The sequence below is a fragment of the Peromyscus maniculatus genome, chromosome 8 (genome assembly GCF_049852395.1).
Source record: "Peromyscus maniculatus bairdii isolate BWxNUB_F1_BW_parent chromosome 8, HU_Pman_BW_mat_3.1, whole genome shotgun sequence".
NCBI lineage: Eukaryota > Metazoa > Chordata > Mammalia > Rodentia > Cricetidae > Peromyscus > Peromyscus maniculatus.
This window is the reverse complement of record NC_134859.1, coordinates 13,599,696-13,621,536: the sequence shown is the minus strand read 5'-3', so window position 1 is coordinate 13,621,536 and position 21,841 is coordinate 13,599,696. Positions and strand designations below refer to the sequence as shown.

Below are 21,841 nucleotides of genomic sequence, written 5' to 3'. Positions count from 1 at the left end.
TGGTCACCCTTGGCCCTCACTGGTTATCCTAACCCTCCTGCTGTTCCTACCACTGTGCAGCCTCTGCATGATACAGGCCAGGGTGGGAGACAGGTTCAACCCCGTCACATTTCAAGCTACTTCTGCTCCAGTTATCCATTCTGTTATAGTAAATTTTTAGGAATACAGAAACTACGTTTTTAAGCAGCAAAGGGAATATTCGAAAGGCATTTTTAAAAACTGGCAAAGGGAAAGGAAGGTGTAAACTGTAAAGTCAGTGGTCCTAAATAATTCCAAGGACATCAGCATCCGTGGTGGGCACTTAATGAGTGGTATCAAGCACAGTGGAATGCAATTGGTGGAGTCTTGTTCCCAGAGCTGGGCAGGAAGATCTGAATCCCGCTCATCCCACTCGCCAGCATGAAGATTGAAGGAAGGCATGTCAACGGTCTGGATTGCAGCTTCCACACTGATGTGTATTCCCTCACTCCACCATCTTTTCTTAAGTACCAACATCAGGACTCTCCTAAGTGCTAAGGATATAAAGATGCACGACTCCAAGACCTCTCTAATATTCATAGGTTCTCAATATTCATCAAACCCAAAGAAACCAATAGTTCAGTGATTCTCAATCTTGGCTTCAAGTTAAAATCTCCCAGAGAGTTTTCTCCCCCTTGTCCTAGTCACACTCTGCACCAATTAAATGAGAAAACCCCTATGATGGTGACTCAGTATCCAAGTGATCATATGTGCAAAGTTTGGCACCCAAGGCACCAGCAGCAAATGCCCTGTAGGCAGATGCTGCCTCTGCCTCTTCACCTTCTTCCTCCCTGAATGCTCCTTTCTCATTAACTCCAACCAGAGGCTAGGCAGTCCTGGGCATAATGGCAGGCATCGTGGCTATTTAAATTAGCAACTAAAAGGATAATGTAGGTTTTTGTTTTGCTTTGTTTTGTTTTAAGAAGCAATCTGCATTAACTCATTGATCCAGATAAATGTGTTTGGGTTTTCTTTATTCAGAAAACATCAGGCTAAATTCCACCCTAGCTCCAGTCCTTGGGAGTTAATGCTATGAAACTTTTTAATCACAAGCTACTGGGGTTTTTTTTTCCCAACACAGAAAGAGCCTCAAGAAGTCTACAGGCTTGCATAGTGTATGGCTGAGTACCAAAAACCACTGTGAGATGACCCATCCTCTATTTTACCCATTGAGGAGATGCTTTAATCCCAAAAGGATACCTGAGTTGATGGTGATGAGAACTAAAATTTAGACTATCAGCACCCCAGTGGATAAGAGTACCACACTCCCAGTCCCACCACTAGAAGTAGCCAGAGTTAGCCTCTTTCTCTCCAGATAACAAAAGCTTCAGAGTTATTTCAAAGGGAATACTGGTACGTCCATGGGAAACAAGCGATAAATCAGTTTCCTCCCACCAGTGGAGCCCCTGGTCCTCACAATCCTAAAAGCAGGTTGCCAGTTCAGCCCTTTAACAAATGGTTTTAAAAGCAGATGATTCTGAGCACACTCTCAGCATTGGGTGGCCAAGGACAAACATGGAAGCTGAGCACACTGTCAGCATTGGGTGGCCAAGGACAAACATGGAGGCTGAACACACTGTTAGCATTGGGTGGCCAAGGACAAACAGGGCATCTTTCTGTAGTGTGAACCAACCTGCAGAAGGATGGTGGTTTTATACTGACTTTTCATCAGGTTGTTGATGGATTCGAAGAGCCGTCTCATAGATTCTTCAAACTCCATCTGTTCTTTGCCTTCATAAAGCCTGAAAGGAGACACATCTGGGTCATTCTCAAGCCAGCTGGCGAGCCATCTGAAAGCGTGCACCACCACAACCTTCCTTTCCAGTGTGGGAGAGGAGGGCTTGTGGGGAGAGGGAGGAGCTGATGTGGTAGCTCTCACAGACAGGAGCCGCAGATGCTCTGTGCTAAGAGGCACCTTTGGACTCAGAGTGTTATAAAGCTGCCCCTCTTCCAGCTTCTTCCTTTTACCTTGAAGAACCACAAAGAGAGGAATGCTATCTGAGCTGTGGACCTTGGATTTTCAAAGTCTCCTGGAAACCCCAAGGGAAAATATTTTCAAGTGCCCAGTCCCTTCCATTTGGCCACCACCTGCGGGTCACTTGAACTCCCACAGCCAGTCCTGGGGTCATGGCTAATGCTCTACTGCCCCCTCAATTCAGAAGCACACTTATGACCTATTTCAAAACTGCATTTCTCTGATTATAAAGATCCTATGTTATCATTGTAAGAACTAACATTAACATAACAGAAATATATAATTTACCAAACAGACCCTCATTCATCTAACCAAGGAGATCAGCTACTATGAAAATACTTCCAAAGACTCAGGTCCTCTCCTAATATAAACATGGGCTGCTGCCTGGAAACTATCCCCTCACAGAATCTGTGCCTCTTCCCCCAGCCTCGCTCAGCTCAGAGCTTCTCCAAACAAGCTTTTATCAGCAAGCATGAAATATCCACAGCCTAATCTGTGGCATCCAGTGTAAAGCACACACAAGAGCACTCTTGTCCTCTGCTCAGATAAAGAGTACCTCTCCTGTCACAGCCCACACGTCAGGAACCAGCCTGAGCCTGTTCTGGTAAAGGTGCTTTCCTGAGATAAAGCGCTGACACACTTAACGGGTTTGTTCGCTCCCCTTCCCCAACAGGCCAGCCAATCACAGCCACTTTACTACTGCTTCCTCCTCCTCCGTGAAATCTCCACCTGCCCCTCACCTTCTCCTGCCTTGCCCGGGCTCTCTGTCTCAGCTTGCCATCTCCAGCCACACTCACTCACTCTCGCTGTGGCTCTGTGTCTTGTCTGTCACAGCCTCTGTCTCTAGCCCTCACCCCATCCCTTTCCTCCCCTCTGCCCTTTTTCTTCTAAGGCCATCACTTTTTCTGTCCTCCTCCCTTCCTCACTTCCTTCCCTACTGGCCCATCTCTTACTCTTTCCCCCGCCCACAGCTGCCTGGAAATCATCAATAAACTGTATCACTGTGGCTCTTTCTGGTCTGTGGTCCTGAGCTTGTCCACTCCCTCTAGCCTCATTAAACCTACGGATTGGCTGCCCAGTATTTCTGCACAGATGTGTTTTCTCTATATGAGGCATCCTGCCCTGTGCATCTGGATGTGACAGAAGCAGTTTTGAGCAGGCCCTCTTCATGAACCCACCTGCTCCACTCACAAAGATGGTTTCTAGCCACATTTTTTTTTTCTGCTAGATGACCTGCCCATCCTTCCTCTACCCTCCACATAGAAATTCTTTCCCCTGCCTGTGGGACTTGACAACTTTATTTAAAAAGAAAACATTATAATGGGTCTTATTGATGCTGGAGAGATGCCTCAGTGGTTAAGAACACCTGCTGCTCTTGCAGAGGACGTGGGTTCAGTTCACAGCAACCACAGCTTAAAAAAATAAAATCTAGAACTTCAGTTCCAGGCAATCCAATGTCTTCTTCTGATCCCTGGTAACACTACACACATGTGGTATACTAACATACATACAGCCAAAATATTCATGCACATAAAATAAAAATAAATCTGTTTTTAAATGGCTTTTGTTGAGTCATCTTAACAGTAGGACTTTAGGGGAATGTTTAGGAACTCTCCCCTGAAGAGATTTTGGGGACAATCTGGGGTCCCAGTTATGCCACATCTCATCAAATCTATTTGAGTTTTGTAAGTTGTACAACTGCCCTTAAGATAAACTTCCTTCTTTATGCAGATCAGCCCCAATTGCTTTTGTCTCAACTTCTCTGTAGTTGGATCTCCACAGAGTACTGCTTTTTCTTGTAGCTCCCTGGTTTGGGGTTCAAAGACAAGAGCTCTTGGGAAGTCTAGTAAGCCTTTAGTCCATGCCCTAACTAGACAAAGAAGAGACATGGGGCCAGAGTGGGGAGTAACTCGGAATCGCTGTCTTCTAGATATCCTTTCATTGAGGTGGGAAGGACAAGAGACTTGCAGAGCAAAGCAAGGACTTCACTGACCATTGCCTTTGTAGGACACTGAATTTAGTGTCTACCTGCAAGAGATGTGATTTGCTCTAGGTCACAGGATGTACCCATAGCTTGAACTCAGCGTTCTTCTCCTATGCTCTGGGGCTCGAAATAGGGAAGGCAGATGATGCTAATCCCATGAAGCAAAGATGTGGGGTCCCTGCCTCAGTGGGAATCCAATCTGCCTTTTTTACATATGTCAAAGCTAAGTATCTATGTACCACTCAAGCCAGGGATAGGAACAGATACTGTGCCTGCCTGGCTTCCACAGAGGAAGCAGAATGACATGCCCATCAGTCAACAGTTGGAATGGGCAACCTTGCAACAGCTGAGAGGAAAATAGGGATCTACCTCCCAGAAATGACTTTATGGTAGAGTCATGTTCCTCCATGTACTGTCCCCCCCTAAATAAAAATCCTGCTTTTCTGGACTCTTGCTCCCCTTGTTAACATACAGAAGATATACTGCTCATGCAAAGTTATTTCCTAAAGTAGTTTTATTTATTTTTATTTTATATGTATGTGTGTTTCACCTGCATGTATGTCTATGCATCTCTTGTGTGCCTGGTGCCCATGGAGGCCAGAAGAGGGTATCCAGTCTCCTGGAACTGGAGTTACAGACTGTTGTGAGCCATCACATAGGTGTTAGGAATTTAACCTGGGTTGTCCACAAGCAAAATCAGCCAGAGCTCTTAACCAGCAAGTCAGCCCCACAAAAGTTATTTATTGCGAGAACAACAACAACAACAAAAAAGATGCGTTTTGAGTGCCTAATATTTTAGCTGTGACTTAATAAGTGCTTAACTGAACATCAGTAATCATTTGTTGCTTGCTGAACATAGATGTGCTTATGTTGACAAGCTCTCTGATTTGAGTATAAATAAGTAAATAGAATATTTCAAGTAATTAGGGATTAAGGGAAAAAACACGGGCGTTTTAGAGTATATGGAAAAGTTAACTGCATGAGAGTGAGGCAGTTAGGCATCCGGGTATTCCCTGGGAAGGAAAAACTAAGCCACTTATAGCTGACATGCTTTAACCATGGCCTTGAAGTCAAGGGTATGGCAGATGGACTCTCTACATCGTTCCCAGCCCTTGCTCTGTGTCTTGGCTTTGTGAAGGAAACATTTTTTTTTTCTGGCCTAGAACATTAGAAAGATGCTTCTGGAACCTGCTGAGTCTGCCAGAGAACAAATTATTGAAGGGTCCTGAGGCCCTGACCACAAGGAAAACTAGAGCAGCCTGTGAGGCCCGGCTTCCGGGTGTGCCAGCCTAACCACAGCTGGCACTGCGGCCCCCACGGCCTGTGGAACTAGCCCAGCATGCTGGGAGACGCTGTACAGCTGAGCACTCAGTCAAGGCAGCAAGGCCCATCTGGTATGCACAGGACCTGCCTCCACCTCCTCCGTGGGAACGAAAAGCCTCAGCCTGTGCTCAAGATGCCGAGTCCTGAACAGCAGCCCAGGGAAGGGGACCTGAACAAAGCAGGCCCGGGCTGGGGAAAGACAAAAGAGGGTCCCTTTCTTCCCATATCTCAGCCAGTTTTAGATGCTCTGGCTAAGTCATCTTTCCAGGTACCTTCCCAACAGCTTCCAGATTCCCCCCGAGACAAGACTTTTTGGGTCCCCAGCCATGCTCTGTCACTTATGAGGTCGTGACCTTGGCACTGTTTTCTTAACTAGTGAAATACTGCTCCATAAGGTTCTTCTAAAAATCAAACATAAATAGTATAACGCTTGGCCCTGAGAGGGACGAGGGAAACGTGCTTGAGATTCAGAACGCTTTCTGGAGTTTCTGCATGTAAGTAATGATCTACCTCTAGACAAGAAAGTCATTTACAACCCATCTATCTATACCTTATATACAAAGTGTGAAGGTAATTTTATACACCACTTCAAATAATTCTGTACAGAAAATGAAATTTCTTGGTAGGGAATTTTCTGCTTGTGGAGTTAGGTTGGCACTGAGAAAATTTTGGATTTTAGAGCATTTGAGATTTCAGACGTTAGGATAAAGGACACTCCCACCATGCTGTGCATATGAAACTACCAGCAGTCTAGAGCATAGTCCACAGCTGGTAAATATTAGCTATCATTACAACACCCCCAGTTTCTCCTCTGGATCCATCTTATTCGGCTTTGTGCATCTGATGGAGGAAGAGGTCAGCATCTCCATAAGGCCTGCCCCTCACTGAGCACGCACCACATGCCAGGCACTGCACTGGAGACTAACGGGGAAGACTCACACAGAAAGGAGTCCCACCTCAGTCACTGACCACCATACACTGAGAAGAAGCAGATAATAGTGCTGTTGCTCGGTCTTCCCACAACTCAGGCACTGGGCTGTGTCTCTGCTCCAGACTGGCTCATTTGACAGAGCCTGTCAGTATCTGTGTCTCCATGGGAGAAAAGAAAGGCTTCGGAAGGTGTGACGCTCTGAGGGAGCCTGAGCTCTGGGTGGCGCTGTCACCTCCTTGGGAGCGCCTCTCTGTCTTTGTGTCCACTCCTCCTGTGTTTCCACCCACCACTGCCTGTCTGTCCTACCATCTCTCCTCGGTGGCAGTACCAGAAATCCACCCCACAGGTTTAGTCCTCTGCCCAGGACCCTTCTTCTCTCTCACCCTGTCACATTCTTGCGTAATTTTTTTTTCTTGGCAAGACACACACCTCACATCTCACAGAAGTCTGGGGGAAAGATCAAATGAATTGAAAGCTTTTTAAATGAAAAAAATCTATTTTAAATGATTTCATGATCTTCTATAGAGCCAGGTAAAGTTACTCAAACAGTGAGATCACTACACCATTTTGTTATCTTGCATACAAGGTCAGGATACTTTTGTGCCCCCAAGAGACACCAGGCACTCAATGAACGCTGAAAAGAGGCCACTTCCTTACAGTGAACTCCCCATGCTAACTGATACATGCTCAATACACCACTCATTCCCAGTAACAAAGCACCTAAGATGGCCCTGTCACGGAGCTTTGTTTTTCATGATCACTTGTATGCCTGCTTTCTCCACCTAGGATAGAACCCCAGGACAGATACTAAAGCACTTTGTGTCATAAGAGTCTCATCTCCAGCAACAGATATGGACCATTAAGAACAAGTCAGAAATAAATGATAGATCACAGAGTAAACCAATTTTGCCCCTTGGTGGTGACTCTGAAGATAATACCTTGGTAAGTCAGAACTGAGTCGCATTCTTCCCAGTTCAAGAACAGCCGCCCAAGCTCTCGAGCATGGTCTGAGCGTTCTCTTTAGCTACACAGCCTGCATTAATATCCCATTTATTACTAAACAACTATGGCTACAAGAAATTGCTACTTACTAAGCATTTCCTTGGCATTTTGTGGTTTTGATTGCTTTGATCTACACAGCAACCCTACGTTGCAGACATTCAGTGATGAGGACATAGATGCCCAGCTACATTTCACTCCATAACAAAGGACACAGCCAGCACGGGTGCCTCCAAGTGTCCCTGGCTCCACAATTCACCCCTGTATGCACTAGACAAGGTCACCACTAAGAAACAGAGCCTGACAATGGCCAGCATAGCTGGAGCGGGTGGGTGCACGGGGGGCGGGGGGAGGGCAGCATCACCCAGGGATGGCTTTGGAGGACTGAGGGGGGCAGCTGTGTAACTGGTTCCAGCCTTTTTCTAGTTAAGCTCTAAATCCAAGGTAACCTGGCTGTGCTCCTACATCTGAGCCCATCACTTGTTTTATTAGGACAGCCTGTCCAGTGAGCAGCTCCTAGTTTCTAAAGAGTGATTGCTCCAGATCAGAGCCAAGGGCTCGGGTGTGCTTTCTCTCTCCTTCCATCTCCATCTCTGTCTTTATTGCTTCACTTGAGTTAAGAATAATTACAGCCACACAACCTGTCTGAGTCTATCTGAAAATTCTCCTTGCACTTTGCAATTCTTCTGATTGAACAAAACTCAACGCATTCTTCAGGCTTGTTGAACATCTATGCAGCAGGGCAAGAAAGGGTCATGCAAGGGAGGACCTTATCCACCTCCTTCCCGGAAGGTCGCTGTCACCACCCCACCCTTCCCAAGGCACCAAGATTCATAGGCCTTTAGTAAGAGCTTGCTGGTTGAGACATGGAATTTTGGTACAATGAGCTGAAAGTCTGTTACCTCGCTTCACAGTAGCCAGAGAAAAATCTCATTTGAAGAGTGACCCGCTTGAAAGGGAAGCAGGAATGAATAAAGCAGAAATCTATAAGGGTGGGATGAATATGCTACAGTCAATAACAATGTGAGCTGTCAACCGGCCCTGCTGGCCAGAGAGACCCCACACAGCCGTTATTTCATGGAGCGCTGACAGCAGCCAACAGGCCAGGCTCAGATGGCACCTGGTGCCAGTCCTATTGTCAAAGACAAAGTTATCTGTGCTTAAGTCCTTGTTCTTCCACAGGGTGACAGTTAAAAGAAGGATCGCCCCTCAGGGCAGACTGCAAGGAAGCATCCTAAAGAACCCGTCTCTAAATCACCCCAGGGGAGAATGATTTGTGGACGGGAGGAGAGAAGACGAGCTCAACCCGTGGAGAATCTGCTTTGAAAAATGTCTAGATTGAATGCGCAAAAATTAATGTAATCACTGAAGAAAAGCCGCCTCAGGTGAAGAGTAAACAGTCTGAATAATAATATATATAAAAAAAAAGAAGTTAACAATATAGGGGGGAAATGAAAGAAAAATAATCCATCCATAGCGTTCACTTTACTTCTAAATTATGGCAACCTTGTGTGATAAATTAAGAGTTAAGGAGGTAATAAGATACGAGCAAAGACTTGGAAGGAGCTGTAAGTCACGAGCAGACTATGACGTGTGTCTTGTGCCATCCTTCATCCTACTGAGAGAAGCCACAGGCTTTATATCATTTGGCAGGAACCACTGAGTCACATAATTCTGCTCTTAAGTAAATTTCTCCATTAACATGAAAAATGATATTCTAGGCATTTTTACTCTGATATAATTAGAAATTGAATGTTCCCAAACAATGTTTCTAAGGATAGAAACACATATATACTCTTTCATGCTTCAAGACACTTAGAGAAAAATCCAGATTTTTTCAAGGAGAATCTAGTCTCCACCAGTTTATTAGCTCCCTCTCTATGGACCAGTTGGGGGAAAAGTACAGGTGCCTAGAAGAAACTAAGTGCTTCCTGTATGACTTACCATTTTATCCAATAATTTTTTCTTTTAATAGCATACTAGACCTCTATGATACCTTAAAATGGTAACAAAAAATAAGCTTTAAAGTGACTACTCACACGCAACTGATAAAACTAGAAACCAATGCTGTCTTAGTTAGGGTTTCTGTTGCTGGAATGAAACACCATGACCAAAAGCAACTTGGGGAGGAAAGGGTTTATTTCACTTGCATTTCCATATCATCATCGAAGGCAATCAGGGCAGGAACTCAAATAGGACAGGAACCTAGAGGCAGGAGCTGATGCAGAGGCTGTGGAGGGGTGCAGCTTACTGGCTTGCTCCTTACGGCTTCCTCAGCCAACTTTCTTATAAAACCCAGAACCATGAGCATAGGGGTGGCACCGCCCACAATGGGCGGAGCCCTCCCCATCAATTACTAATTAAGAAAATGCCATACAGGCTTACTTATAGCTGGAGCTTATGGAGGAGGCGTTTTCTCAATTGAGGTTCCCTCCTCTCAGATGATTCTACTTGTGTCAAGTTGACATAAAAACCAGCCAGGACAGATGTATTAAGCTAGTAATTTAGTTACCTCTTAGAAACGGGATAAGTGACAACTGTCCCACAATGCACTTGCATAACATACTGATGTTTAAGCAAGAGAATATTACAGTTTTTCACAGGGAGAGCTACTCTTTCTTTGGGGTGAATGTATCTTGCTCTCCAGCTCCTTTCTACAGCCTTCCTTTTCTGAAGTCTCCCCTGATTTTCTCATTTCACTGGGGACCCTGGGCGAGTGCTGGAATCTAACACAAAGTCACACAACTAGAGGCAGATTCCCTGGATGCTCACAGAGTGGAGAATCTGATCTTTCTCCTGCCTCCTGGTTTCTGGCATTGACTGCGGCTAGACAGACAATTACCCAAGAAATGTCAAGTTATTATTGCTCTAAGCTGTGGTCATGCCTCAAGCATGTGAACCTTGTTCTTTGAGTCCTGGCTTCCTGAGAGGGATAATTAACCTCAAGCTTCCTGCTCTGTTCCACTGAGAGCCCTGGCATTTGGTATATGTAGTTAAAAACAATTCTTTAACATTTTCCCTACTAATACCTTGGATCATAAAAAATACCTGTGCAGTAAAACTTGAGGACATCCAAGGAAAATCAAGTTCAAACGCAGTACCGTTTGCATCACTGGAGACCTTACTTTAATAGCAGCAAGACAAAAGGCCAGGAAGCTGCCAGCAGAGGGGAACTCAGCTGAAGGGACGATGGTTTGAGTTTCAGGGACTGAGTTATAGACTAACAGCAGCACTGGTAAAGGCTGTGACCTTCAGCATGTTATTCAACTCTGAGCCCTAGTTTCCCAGTCCATCTGGGATTCATCTTCTCTCTCTCTTTCTCTCTTCCTCCCTCTCCCTCTCTCTCTCCCTCCCTCTTCTTTTCTCTCTCCCTCCTCTCTCTCCCTCCCTCCCCCTTTCTCTCTCTCCCCTTCCCTCTCTCTCTCTTTTCCCTACTACTGCTGGGGAATGCATCTAGGAGTTTTTACCATTCATACAAGCATATATGCTTTACTGCTGAGCTACAGTCAAAGCCCCACATCTCAGCGAACTCCCTCTGGCTTTATTCACCTTTTGTACCTTCCTCCACTTCATTTCACCCCACAGCACACACTCAGCACTGAGGCCACAGTTTGGATGACATTTGTCCAGAAAAACCTCCAGGCTCCATGGCAAGACTAATCTCATTAGGCTACTACCGCACACCTCTTGATTGACATGCACCGACAAGATTATCTGCTCAATGATTCTTCCCCACTCAACTAAAAGGTCCAGGAACAGTAAGTGTGAGTTTACCCAATTCATGGGTGCATTCCAGTACCTGGCATGGTGACCTGCCCAATCGGCATGTGTCAGTGCTCGATCGCTAATGCTGACCGAGCTGTTACCACAGACAGAGATTTTTTAACTTATTTGAAATGGAAACTGGTGCTATCAATGCAGGTGTTTAAAAGAGGAAGAGTCTTATGGGCTAATGTGCATGGAACAGACATGCACTGTGTCATTGCTGAGTGTTAGGAAGAATAAACGCTAAGCTAACGCCTTAGAAGCTGTCAGCTCTAGGAGCAGCTTGAAAACTCCCAAGAAATACCCACGCGCTGAAAGGCTGTTCATCTCTATTTCCAGACCTTGATATCGCCTGTGAATTAGCAACAGATCAGGCATTCTACCTGCCCAGCAGATGCCTAAGGAAGCCGGGTGGGGAACAGCAAAAGCCCAGGCTCAGGAAAGCTGATCCTGGAATGCACACAGCAGATAAAGGCTGTAGTGTAAGCCAGGGAAAAGTCTTCAACGTGTTATCTGTCTGTAGACGTTTAGAGCTTAGGAGATGCCAAGTTCTGCTATTTACCGTAAATGGAGAGACAACAGATTTTATATAAAACCTAATCAAAGTAGGAAATATTGATAGAGGAAGAGATCCCTGGCCCAAGCAGGTAGGCTTTACAGTCCAGGGCAGCATTTTTGTCGTTGGACCGTGCTGACTCAGCAGTACATACCTGGCGTGAAATCAAATGAGTACTGCAATCGAGTTATCTCGGGGAGAAAGCCGTAAGGCAAGGGGAAGAAGAGCTGAAAAACAGTTGGCCCTGAGTCCTCGGCTACAGTATTTAAGCAGGTGTACTTTCACAAGACGATCATTCGGCTGACAAAGACATGTGGAGCATTACCATGCAGCAGATGCTCTGTGCCAGTACAGTCACCATGCAGTCACCATACACAGTCATGATGCAACTGTCGCAATGTACCAGTCACCATGCACAGTCACTCCAAAGAGTCACTATCATTTTGCACTGCCACTGTGCTAACAATGTATGATGGGAGCCAGGTGGTGGTGGCGCACGCCTTTAATCCCAGCACTCGGGAGCCAGAGGTAGGCAGATCTCTGTGAGTTCAAGGCCAGCCTGGTCTACAGAGCGAGATCCAGGAAAGGCTACACAGAAGAAACCCTGTCTCGAAAAAAAAAAATGTATGATGGGAAATAAAAATAGCAACCAAACAATTAAACAGCAATTGTGGCATGCGCTGCACAGAGAAGTCACATAGACAATGATTTGGCCAAGCCAGTAAAGACTGGGCTGGCAGGGCATAGAGCTTAGGGTGACACAGGAAAGCAGAGTGAAGAGGAGAAAGGCACAGTCACATCAAGTTCACAGACCCTCAGCAGGAGGGACTGCGGGAATCAAAGGGACGGAGGGCAGAGTGGCCGAGGGAGATGGATAAGCGGGGATCGATGGAAACAAGGGGCAGGGGCTGCCGGGAGCAGAGCAGCGGCCCTCCCAGGCTCCCAGATTTCCTCCTTCCAAGAGGAATGCAAAGACACGAAGTCCAGGAGTTGGGGTGCAGCCGCCTCACCCCCTCCACCTGAAGTCTCACTGCCTGCAGTGTCAATCACCTTAACTCTTGGGAGACAGTTGGGAGAGGGAGAAGGAAAGGGGGACATAGTCACGTGGCCTCCACGCAGCACACTGTTTCAGTTGCTGTGTGCTGCCACCGGCCACTGTGTTTAGTTTATTACTACACTAGTTTATAAGTTAAACGTCATCATAGGTATGTACAGGATAAGAATGTGCAGAGCTCATGCATCACCTCCACAGGCCTGGCCATGCATGTGGCACATTTACATACATGTAGGCAAAAATAAGTACATCTCTTTTAAAAATTGAATCACAAAATTGTCAAGAAAACAAGGTATCCAGAAGGGACAACCCAAAGCAAAGCCGTATAATAAATCCAGCCTTGCCATGAAGGATTCTGCCAGACTCTAGTGTCATAACATTGATGGCTACTGGGGAATGTGAACAATATAGAGGCTCCTTGGGCCTTCTTATTGGAGACTGTTACAGTTTAAATAGAAAGTATCCCCTTGCCCCACCCCAAAAAGCCTCATGTGTTGAAGGCTTGGACCCCAGCTGGAGAATCCAATCATTGAGAGGTGATGGGGTTGAGAGGGCCCTGGCATAATCTCCTGGATTAATCCATCAATTGATTTATGATTTGATAGCACTACTGGGAGGTGGTGGAAACTTTGGGGGGCCTAGAAGAAGGAGGTCCCTAGGGGCGTGTCCATGAAGGCTATATTATCCTGGGACTGCTTCCCTTCTGTCCCTCTCCTCCCCAGCCACCATGCAGTGAGGTAAGAAGTCTCCTCTGCTGTACATCCCTGCTCCACAGTGTTCCTCCTCACCACAGACCTGAGATCAAGGAAAGCAGCTGGCCATTAACCAAACGCTTGAAACCATGAGTCAAAAGGACTAATTTCTCCTTTAAGTGCTATGTGCCAGGTGATTTATCAGGGATTAATAGCTGGTTAACCCAGAGGCCCTAGCCCACAGCAGTTCTCCCAGTCTGTTACACCTTCTCTCTAAGGAAGATGAGAAGACGTGGGTTGCAGTGAAGGGAACACTAGGAAGGTACCCGTCCTTGGCTCCGAGTGAGAAGGAAAGCACATCCCTGCTGAGGACTCCTCATCACAAGCCAGTCTTCTCCTGGGCTTTGGGGTTATATTGCCCAAATTCATGCTCTTTGCTGTGTCCACAGGCAGAACATCTGGTTAGAGAGGTCTCTGGTTGGAAATGCTTTTAGGTAGCAGTGCCTGAATGATAGAGGGGGAGTCTGATTTTCCTTAGAACATAATACCTGAAGTCATGCGAATACACAGACATACACACAGCATACTCTGAAGCCATACATATACACACACAACACAATCTGAAGCCATGCATACACACAGAGATACACATACAACACACTATAAAGCCATACATATACACACCCAGACACACACAACACAATCTGAAGCCATGCATACACACACATACACACACACAGGCATACAAACACACTCTGAAGCCATATATACACACAAAACACTCTGAAGCCATGCATACACACACATACACACACACAGGCATACAAACACACTCTGAAGCCATATATACACAAACAACACACTCTGAAGCCATGCATATACTCACAGACACACACATCACACCCTGAAGCTATGCATACACACACACACATACACACACAGACCTACACAGCACACTCTGAAGTCATGTACACACACAAACACAATACACTCTGAAGCCATGAATACACACACACACACACACACACACACACACACACACACACACCACACTCTGAAGCCGTGCATATAAGCACAGACACAAACACAGTACATCCTGAAGCCATGCATAAACACAAAGACAGACACATAGAACACATTTTAAGTCGTGCATATACACACAGACACACAAACAGAACACTCTGAAGTTGTGTCTATGCACACAGACACACAGAACACTCAAGTCTACTGCTAAATGAAACTTAGCTTCAGTAAATATGGCTGAGCTCTTCAACAAATAGCTCTCAGAAAACTGAGTATCCACACTCGGAAGGATGCAGGCAGGATCCTTATCTCTCACCCAGCACAAAATCAATGAAAAATAGATCAAGGACCTTAATATAAAACCTGGAAGACTGAAGCGGCTAGAAGAAAACACTTCAAGACAGACATTGCTAGGACTTTCTGAAAAGTACACAGTATCATAAACAGGGCAAAAAGGAGAAATCAGGCTCACAGTCACTGTCAGCCAGGCCCAGTGTGCGCACTGCAGCCCCAGATTCCAGGAGAATGAAGCGGGAGGGATGCTGGGAGGTCCAAGCCATCTAGTACGCACAGCAAGACCTTGTCGCAAAAGAATAGAAAATAAAAACAAGACAACGGGCTGGAGAGATGTCTCAGAGGTTAAGAGCACCAACTGCTCTTCCAGAGGTCCTGAGTTCAATTCCCAGCACCCACATGGTGGCTCACAATCATCTGTCATGAGATCTGGCACCCTCTTCTGTATACATAATAAATAAATAAATCTTTAAAAAAAAAAAAAGCAATCTTAAAAAAAAAAAAAAAGACAAAAGCCGACACAGTTATCAAGAATGAATCTCAAAAACCAAGAAGGTAAGGAATATGAATTTATGAGGAGCCAGGTGGTGGCGCACACCTTTAATCCCAGCACTCGGGAGGCAGAGGCAGGCGGATCTCTGAGTTCGAGGCCAGCCTGGTCTACAGAGCAAGTTCCAGGACAGTCAGGGCTACACAGATAAACCCCATCTTGAAAAAAATAACAAAAAAATAAACAGCAAAAGAGTTTGTGAGACCTGGAGAACAGGAGTGAGACACATCACACTCGTACACCTGAGACGGGACAGGAGGAAGAGAGTGTGGAAGAAGGCGGATCTTTCCGCCTGGGTAGTCACCACACAAGACCCCAGATCTGAGAAGACTTGCTTCCGGCAGGACAAGCAAATCCCTCCCTGCAGACACCCCAGAGACACTGCAGAACACGGCAGACAAGGCAGAGGCTCACAAGGCCTCAGAAAGAAAAGTCAGCTATGCTTAAAAAACACAACTTACAAAAAGCGCTACAATACCACACGATAAAGTTAACCCTAACAGCAGACAGCAATCAGCAGACAAACGACAACCAAGTCTATAGCTACAAAAACTTCCTTTCACACCTCCGAATAAAATCAGTCAATGAGCGGTTTGCAAATGATTCTAAAGTATTTCCTTCAGAAACAGGAAAATAAGCATGAAGGGCACAGGAGGTGTGAAGAACTTCTTTTAAATCGTTATCAAAAGCATCAAATTTACATCCTTCATTATTTTTAAAGATTTATTTATTTTTACTTGATGTGTATGAGTGTTTTTCTTTTTTGTAGGTCTGTGTTGGTGGAAGCCCGATGAGGGCCTCGGATCACCCCGAACAGAATGATGTGCAGTTGTGAGCGTTGGTGCTGGGAATGGAACCCAGGTCAGAGCCAGGGCTCCTAACACACCCACCTTTCCTGCCCCACCCCTCAGTCATTTTTAGGTATTGTACTGGTCCATGTTTACCAGTACAATAGTATTGGTGAAGTTTTATTAGTTACAAATATACAAAAATGCCAAATATTTAAAATGATACTTTGTAAAAGTCAAATTAAAATGCTTCATAATAATAGCACAATATTTAAGAGAGAAGTGAGTTTTCCAAAGATCCCTTTATTATTCAGGAGGAATGTAAAAGATATTAACTTTGAACTTTATTAAGTTAAATATGTATGATACAATGCCTGGGTAGCCATTAAAATTCGACTATAAAGTATAACTCCCAAAGTAATAAAAAGGGAAGAAGAAAATGAAAAAATTGGAGACAAGTCAAAAGAAGGAAAAAGGACAAAAATCAGGGGAAAAAATGAACAGTTAAGATGGTTGAAATAAATCCAAACCATCACAATAAAATCTATTAGCCCTTCACAGTGAATATCATCATCAAATTACTAATAGCCCATAATTCCTTAAGCTCATAATAGACAGAGAAGGTACAGTGTGTACACTATTTCTGTCCAGTGCTGACCTAGAATCCTAGCCAGGGCTGTAAGACAGGGAGAAAAAAGAATCTGGACTGGAGTGAGAAATAAGCTTCTCCATATTTGAGATGCTAGAGCTATCTATTGAAGAAACCCAAAATTTCTGCAGAGAATTGGCCATTTGCAGAGACTGGATACTGCAGGACACTGGGCCTCCTGTGCTGTGAGAAGGAAGGGGAGGCAGTTGAAATAAAGATGGTAAGATGTGGTAGATTACAAGACTTAAAGGGACAAGCATTCGGATTCCACTGTGGATCGGGCATGGAGTACTTACGGCCTCAAGAATAAGGCCTTCTGTTCTGCCTCCTGCCGCATGCTGGGTTGTGGGTCCACTGTGAGAGTGGACACATTCTAAGTCTGCTTTTAAATGTAACTTTGAGTTTCCGTCGAAGAAGAGAGAGAGACAGAGACAGACATAGACTGAGACCGAGACCGAGACAGAGAATGCATAGATCTGGAGCTTGAGTCTCTGCAGAGTTGACAGCTGAAGTGATGGGTTTGGGTACACCGAACAATGAGACCTAGGTGACAGGTGGGGGATGCCTGCCTGAGCACTTGGGACCTCCAAATAGAGAGCAGCAGGGCTGTCTGTAGAACAGGGAGACTATGAAAATAAGTAATAGTACTCTAGGCTGGATAAGATGGCAGGACTAATGCTCTCTCTGTGAACCAGAGAAGGAGACAGTCAGAATAAGAAAATTATTCCCAACGTGATTCTATCCCAATGTGAAGAAAGAAGAAGGGCTTTGGAGTTCCACCTTGGGAGGAAAGGGTACCAGAGAAGAGCTGGAAAGAAGACATACCACTGAGAACAGCCTCGAAGCCTTAGCTGCACAGTTCCTGGAAAGGAGAGGGACAGACGCTACCTCCACAAGGTGAGGGCCCCTGTCCAGCGCTCAGGTGTCTGGGCCAGGAAGTCCCCGCAGCAATATGAGAACACGGGTTGGGGGCTCTACATTCTGCTCTTAGAGGTCTCCTAATGCCTCACAGCCCCTCAGTAAGGCAGAGACTATGCACTTGGGAAAGGCCTCAGCATGGTGGGTATCCCAGCACCTTTGGACAGAACCATGCTTCCCAAGGCAAATCACAATGATGCCAGGTCAGTCTTAGTTCCCAAGTCTGTGAGCCCCAGGCCAGCACCTACCAACCATGATGGCCTAGAGCTTGCCCTTAGGGTGTCCTCAGCATCTCCACAACCTGCCCTGCACCCTTGTCTGGGCTCCAGTAGACCTGTTTTCCTCTACAAAATAGAAGACTAACTACCTTGGACCAGATATTCAATCTGGTCTAGAGAAGCACTCGGCAAACAGCCCATTCACTGAGGCCACTGAGTAGCCAGGGAGGGGTGGGACCCTAGGGGCTCCTCATGTTTGTTTGGTATACAAGGAGTGCTAAGTGATTGATTGATTGACTGATTGATTGAATGAATAAATGAATGTAGTCCCCATGTCTCTGCTTGAGCTACATCAGGGAAATACATCTAGGAGATGCAAACGAGGCTTAGAGACCGGAAGGACAGTACCCAGATGTGCCTCATAAGGTTCCTTATAGTTTTTCTTCTATCCTAAAGATATAATAAACAGCAGGTTCAATAACTGAATGATATATTATTCTTATTAAGGAAACAAACGCTTCTTCGGGCAATGCTTACCTCTAGTGCATTTGAAGCACATGCAGCCATCCTAACACAGCTGCCCATCCCTGACAACCATGTTAGCTTGCTGACCTTTACTCCTCTGGCATACTAGACCTTTCTTACCCAGGAAGTTCATATTTAGTTACAGGGATTTGCAAACACATTTGCTAAATCTCCGTATTATTCAGTAGATAGCTCCCACGTCTGAGTCATTCTCCGAGGAACTGTGAGCCCTGACACTTGACAGAATCAGACATTTTTGCTCTTGGCCAAGGATTCATCTAGCTAGCTCACAGACAACTAACGAGGAGTTAACAAGAAAAGAAAACCGCCCCCTGCTTCATCCTGAAAGGAAGAACATCTCATGTCTTCCATGGCTCTTTCCTACCTGTCTACAGCGGATAGTCTTGTTCTACAAAATTAAGCCATTTAAAGGGACAATGGAAGCAGACAAGACAGTGTCTTATACTTGGCTGTGAGCAGAATATGAAAAAGTTTGCCCAGCCACTGAAGGCCGCAATTAGAGAAGTGGGCCTAGGATCATACCCCAGCACAAGACATCCAAAAGTTGGTGATTCACATGTGGATGATGGGAAATCAATTCTACGTTGAGCCCAGATCTCTTGGCTTTCTCCAGTGGCCTCTAGACTGAACGGTAGAAAAGATGCTACTAGGGCTCAAATGTGGTTTGTTTGTGTCCCACCCACAGGGTTCCTAAGTTGGGAGCCTGGTCATCAGTGTGGGGGTGGGGGTGGAACCTCCAATGGCCACTCCCCAGTCATCTTGCTTCCGGACTGGTTACATGTCCCTCCACTCTTGAATCATTCTTGCCATGGGATGCAGCCCACCATAAAGCCTCAGCAGAGCTGAGGTGATGCAGGCACCACTCTAGAACTGAGAGCTAGCCTTGGGTATTCTGTGATAGTAAGAGAATACAAGTTCAAATAATGCTAAGCTCTAGGAAGGGTCGGCTCCTTATTGGAATTCCCACAAGCTCCCATGCACCATGGCCTCGCTTGCATGCACCATGAAGTTTTCATGCACCTCACTGCAACAGGCAGAGATGCTGACTCCCTCTACAAGCTCCCAGAATACAGGTCCTTCCTGCTTCTTCTCCTATGTCCCTGACCTGGCTTACTTGGAACTCTTGCCCACCCCTTTCAATGTGCTAATTTCCTGGATCACATCCTCAATGTTATCATACCTCTTAGCTCGTGTTACAGCTTCAAAGGCAGTTACAGATGGATTTGCACAAAAACACTATTTCCATGCCCCATTCTCCATTTTCCTGGGATCTAAATCTCTATGTATCCCATTCTCTGCAATACACGTCTAGCAAGCTGTGCAAGAAACACGTCAATTTTCTCATAACCCAAACCACACACACACACACACACACACACACACACACACACACACACACACACACACACTTATTAAAGCACACTTTTGCTCTGCACTCATCATGCTTGGAATTGCTGAGTGATGAATGTCTTTTTGCTTGTTAATGAGATGACAGGTGACTGGGACTTTTAGTAGCTTCCAGATAGAGGGTGATCCCTGGGAAGACCAAGGTAAGATTATTGGGTTGGGACCTTGAGACTTACTCTTCAGTATCCAAGCAGGTGAGAGATGCCTCAGGTTAAATCACTCACCAACACCACATGGTTTAGCCCACCATATCCATGAAATAAAGCCTCCAGAAGCCCCAAAGGGAGAACTGGACAGCTGAACATGTGGAGAGCCCCAGAAGGTGGCAGTCTGAAGGGTATATGTATGGCAGCAATACGTTATTATGAAAATATCTTTTACATACTAGAAGACTAAACTGCTGGACCTCACAGCAAATTAATACTGCACGTTGAGGTCACTTCAGACCTAAAACTGCTGTCCTGCTGTGCATTCAGCCTGTTTGTTTGACCTGCTTTTAAGAGAACAATGTAACAAGCAACCTGATTTGCCTCGAATTTCCCATGTACTCAGTTTCTGCAACGATGCATGGCTTTAATCTTAAGTTTTGTACTCTTCCATGTCCCTGACCCAGAGAGCAATGCCTGTGTAGACGGAAGTGTGCTAATATAATCATTTGCTGAAAACAGCACGCACATCAAAGATCTATATCTTATAAGGCAGATGTCTGCCATGAGTGTTGACAGTAACGTGGATACAGGTTGCTAGTCTGTTTGTCGTGTTATATTTGCTTTTCTGGGTGCTTCCGGGTCATGGAGTCAGTAAGCTGCAGTCCCTGTAAAACTCTGCTAAAGATTTATGCATGTATCCCTCGTTCTTTCCCTGAGTGATGCTTTCTGTGTTGCTCAATAAACACAGAGCAAAAGTTCTTTGTTGCTGGGCGTTGGTGGCGCACGCCTTTAATCCCAGCACTCAGGAGGCAGAGCCAGGCGGATCTCTGTGAGTTCGAGGCCAGCCTGGGCTACCAAGTGAGCTCCAGGAAAGGCGCAAAGCTACACAGAGAAACCCTGTCTCGAAAAACCAAAAAAAAAAAAAAAAAAAAAAAAGTTCTTTGTTAGGGACTCATACGTAGGGACAGACAGACGTAAGGCAGGCATTGACAGACTACGGACAAGCCAGAAACCGTGCACTGCAAAAGACACAGGGAGAGAAGTGGAGAATTCGAATCTGGGCTGGCTCTTGGTCAAATTAGCTCAAGAGGAAGCACTTTGATTTCTTTCTTTAATGGGACACCGATGCAGTCGGTGCCTCTGGGGCTACCTTTAAAGGGTTTAATTGACACACATATTCGAGCTGCTCACCTCTGCCCTTTACCCAGTCAGCTCTTTACCCAGTATGCTCTGGTGTCGTTGTAACGGCCTATGTACTTAGTAAATGTAAGTGTTCCCTTAGCTCTGCAAACTACTCTAACAAGTTATTTAGTCTGAGAGGGATGTTGTGGGAACCCCGATTTATAGATTTGTAGCTGGTTAGTCAGAAGCACAGCTAAAACACCTCTGGCTTGAGCCGGGCCCAGCATCTGAAGTGGGGGCAGCCTCAGGGAATGAGCCCCTGACCTGTGGGATCCGACACCACCCCAGGTACACAGTGTCAGAACTGGGCTGAAGTGGAGGACCCCCTCACGCTCGTCCCACACACATTTGGTCACAGATATCTTTCCTGCTGACTCTGGTAGGGAACAGGGGACAAGCTTGTTTTTTCTACAGACTTCACTTTTTCCTCCCTTCTCCAGGCCACTACGCCACTGAACCTGAGTTCAAATCCTCACACCCACATTGCCACAACAGCTTCAATTTTCCATTGTCTTTCTCCCACAAAGCAACTCCACGGCAGTCCTTCTAAACCGTGGTAATCTGCTGCGTCAGACCTCCAAAGGCTCCTCTCCCACAAAGCAGGGTTTTCTGGACTGTTCCTATAAGAAAACAACTTAACCAGGACTCTCATTAGATGTTCATTGACTTGTAAAGTTTGTCCAGATCCTATGCCAACTGTTTATAAAGTCTGATTTCTTTATATACAATGAAAGAATTGGCTGGGTCAGTCGGCACATTTTCCAGGAATGAAGAACAGCACCTAAGCAAAAATCTCCCCACGTGAGGATAAAGCCAAGCT

At 45.6% G+C, this 21,841-nt stretch overlaps 1 protein-coding gene across 1 annotated transcript in view; it reads right to left on the bottom strand.

Annotated features, from left to right (window-relative positions):
- The window catches only part of Dock2 (dedicator of cytokinesis 2), a 408,847-nt gene that overhangs the window by 289,748 nt on the left and 97,258 nt on the right, over nt 1-21,841 (bottom strand). Inside the window, exon 23 of the mRNA XM_015997613.3 lies at nt 1,652-1,760. Within this exon, the coding sequence (XP_015853099.2) occupies nt 1,652-1,760 (109 nt within the window). The remainder of the gene's footprint in view (nt 1-1,651; nt 1,761-21,841) is intronic.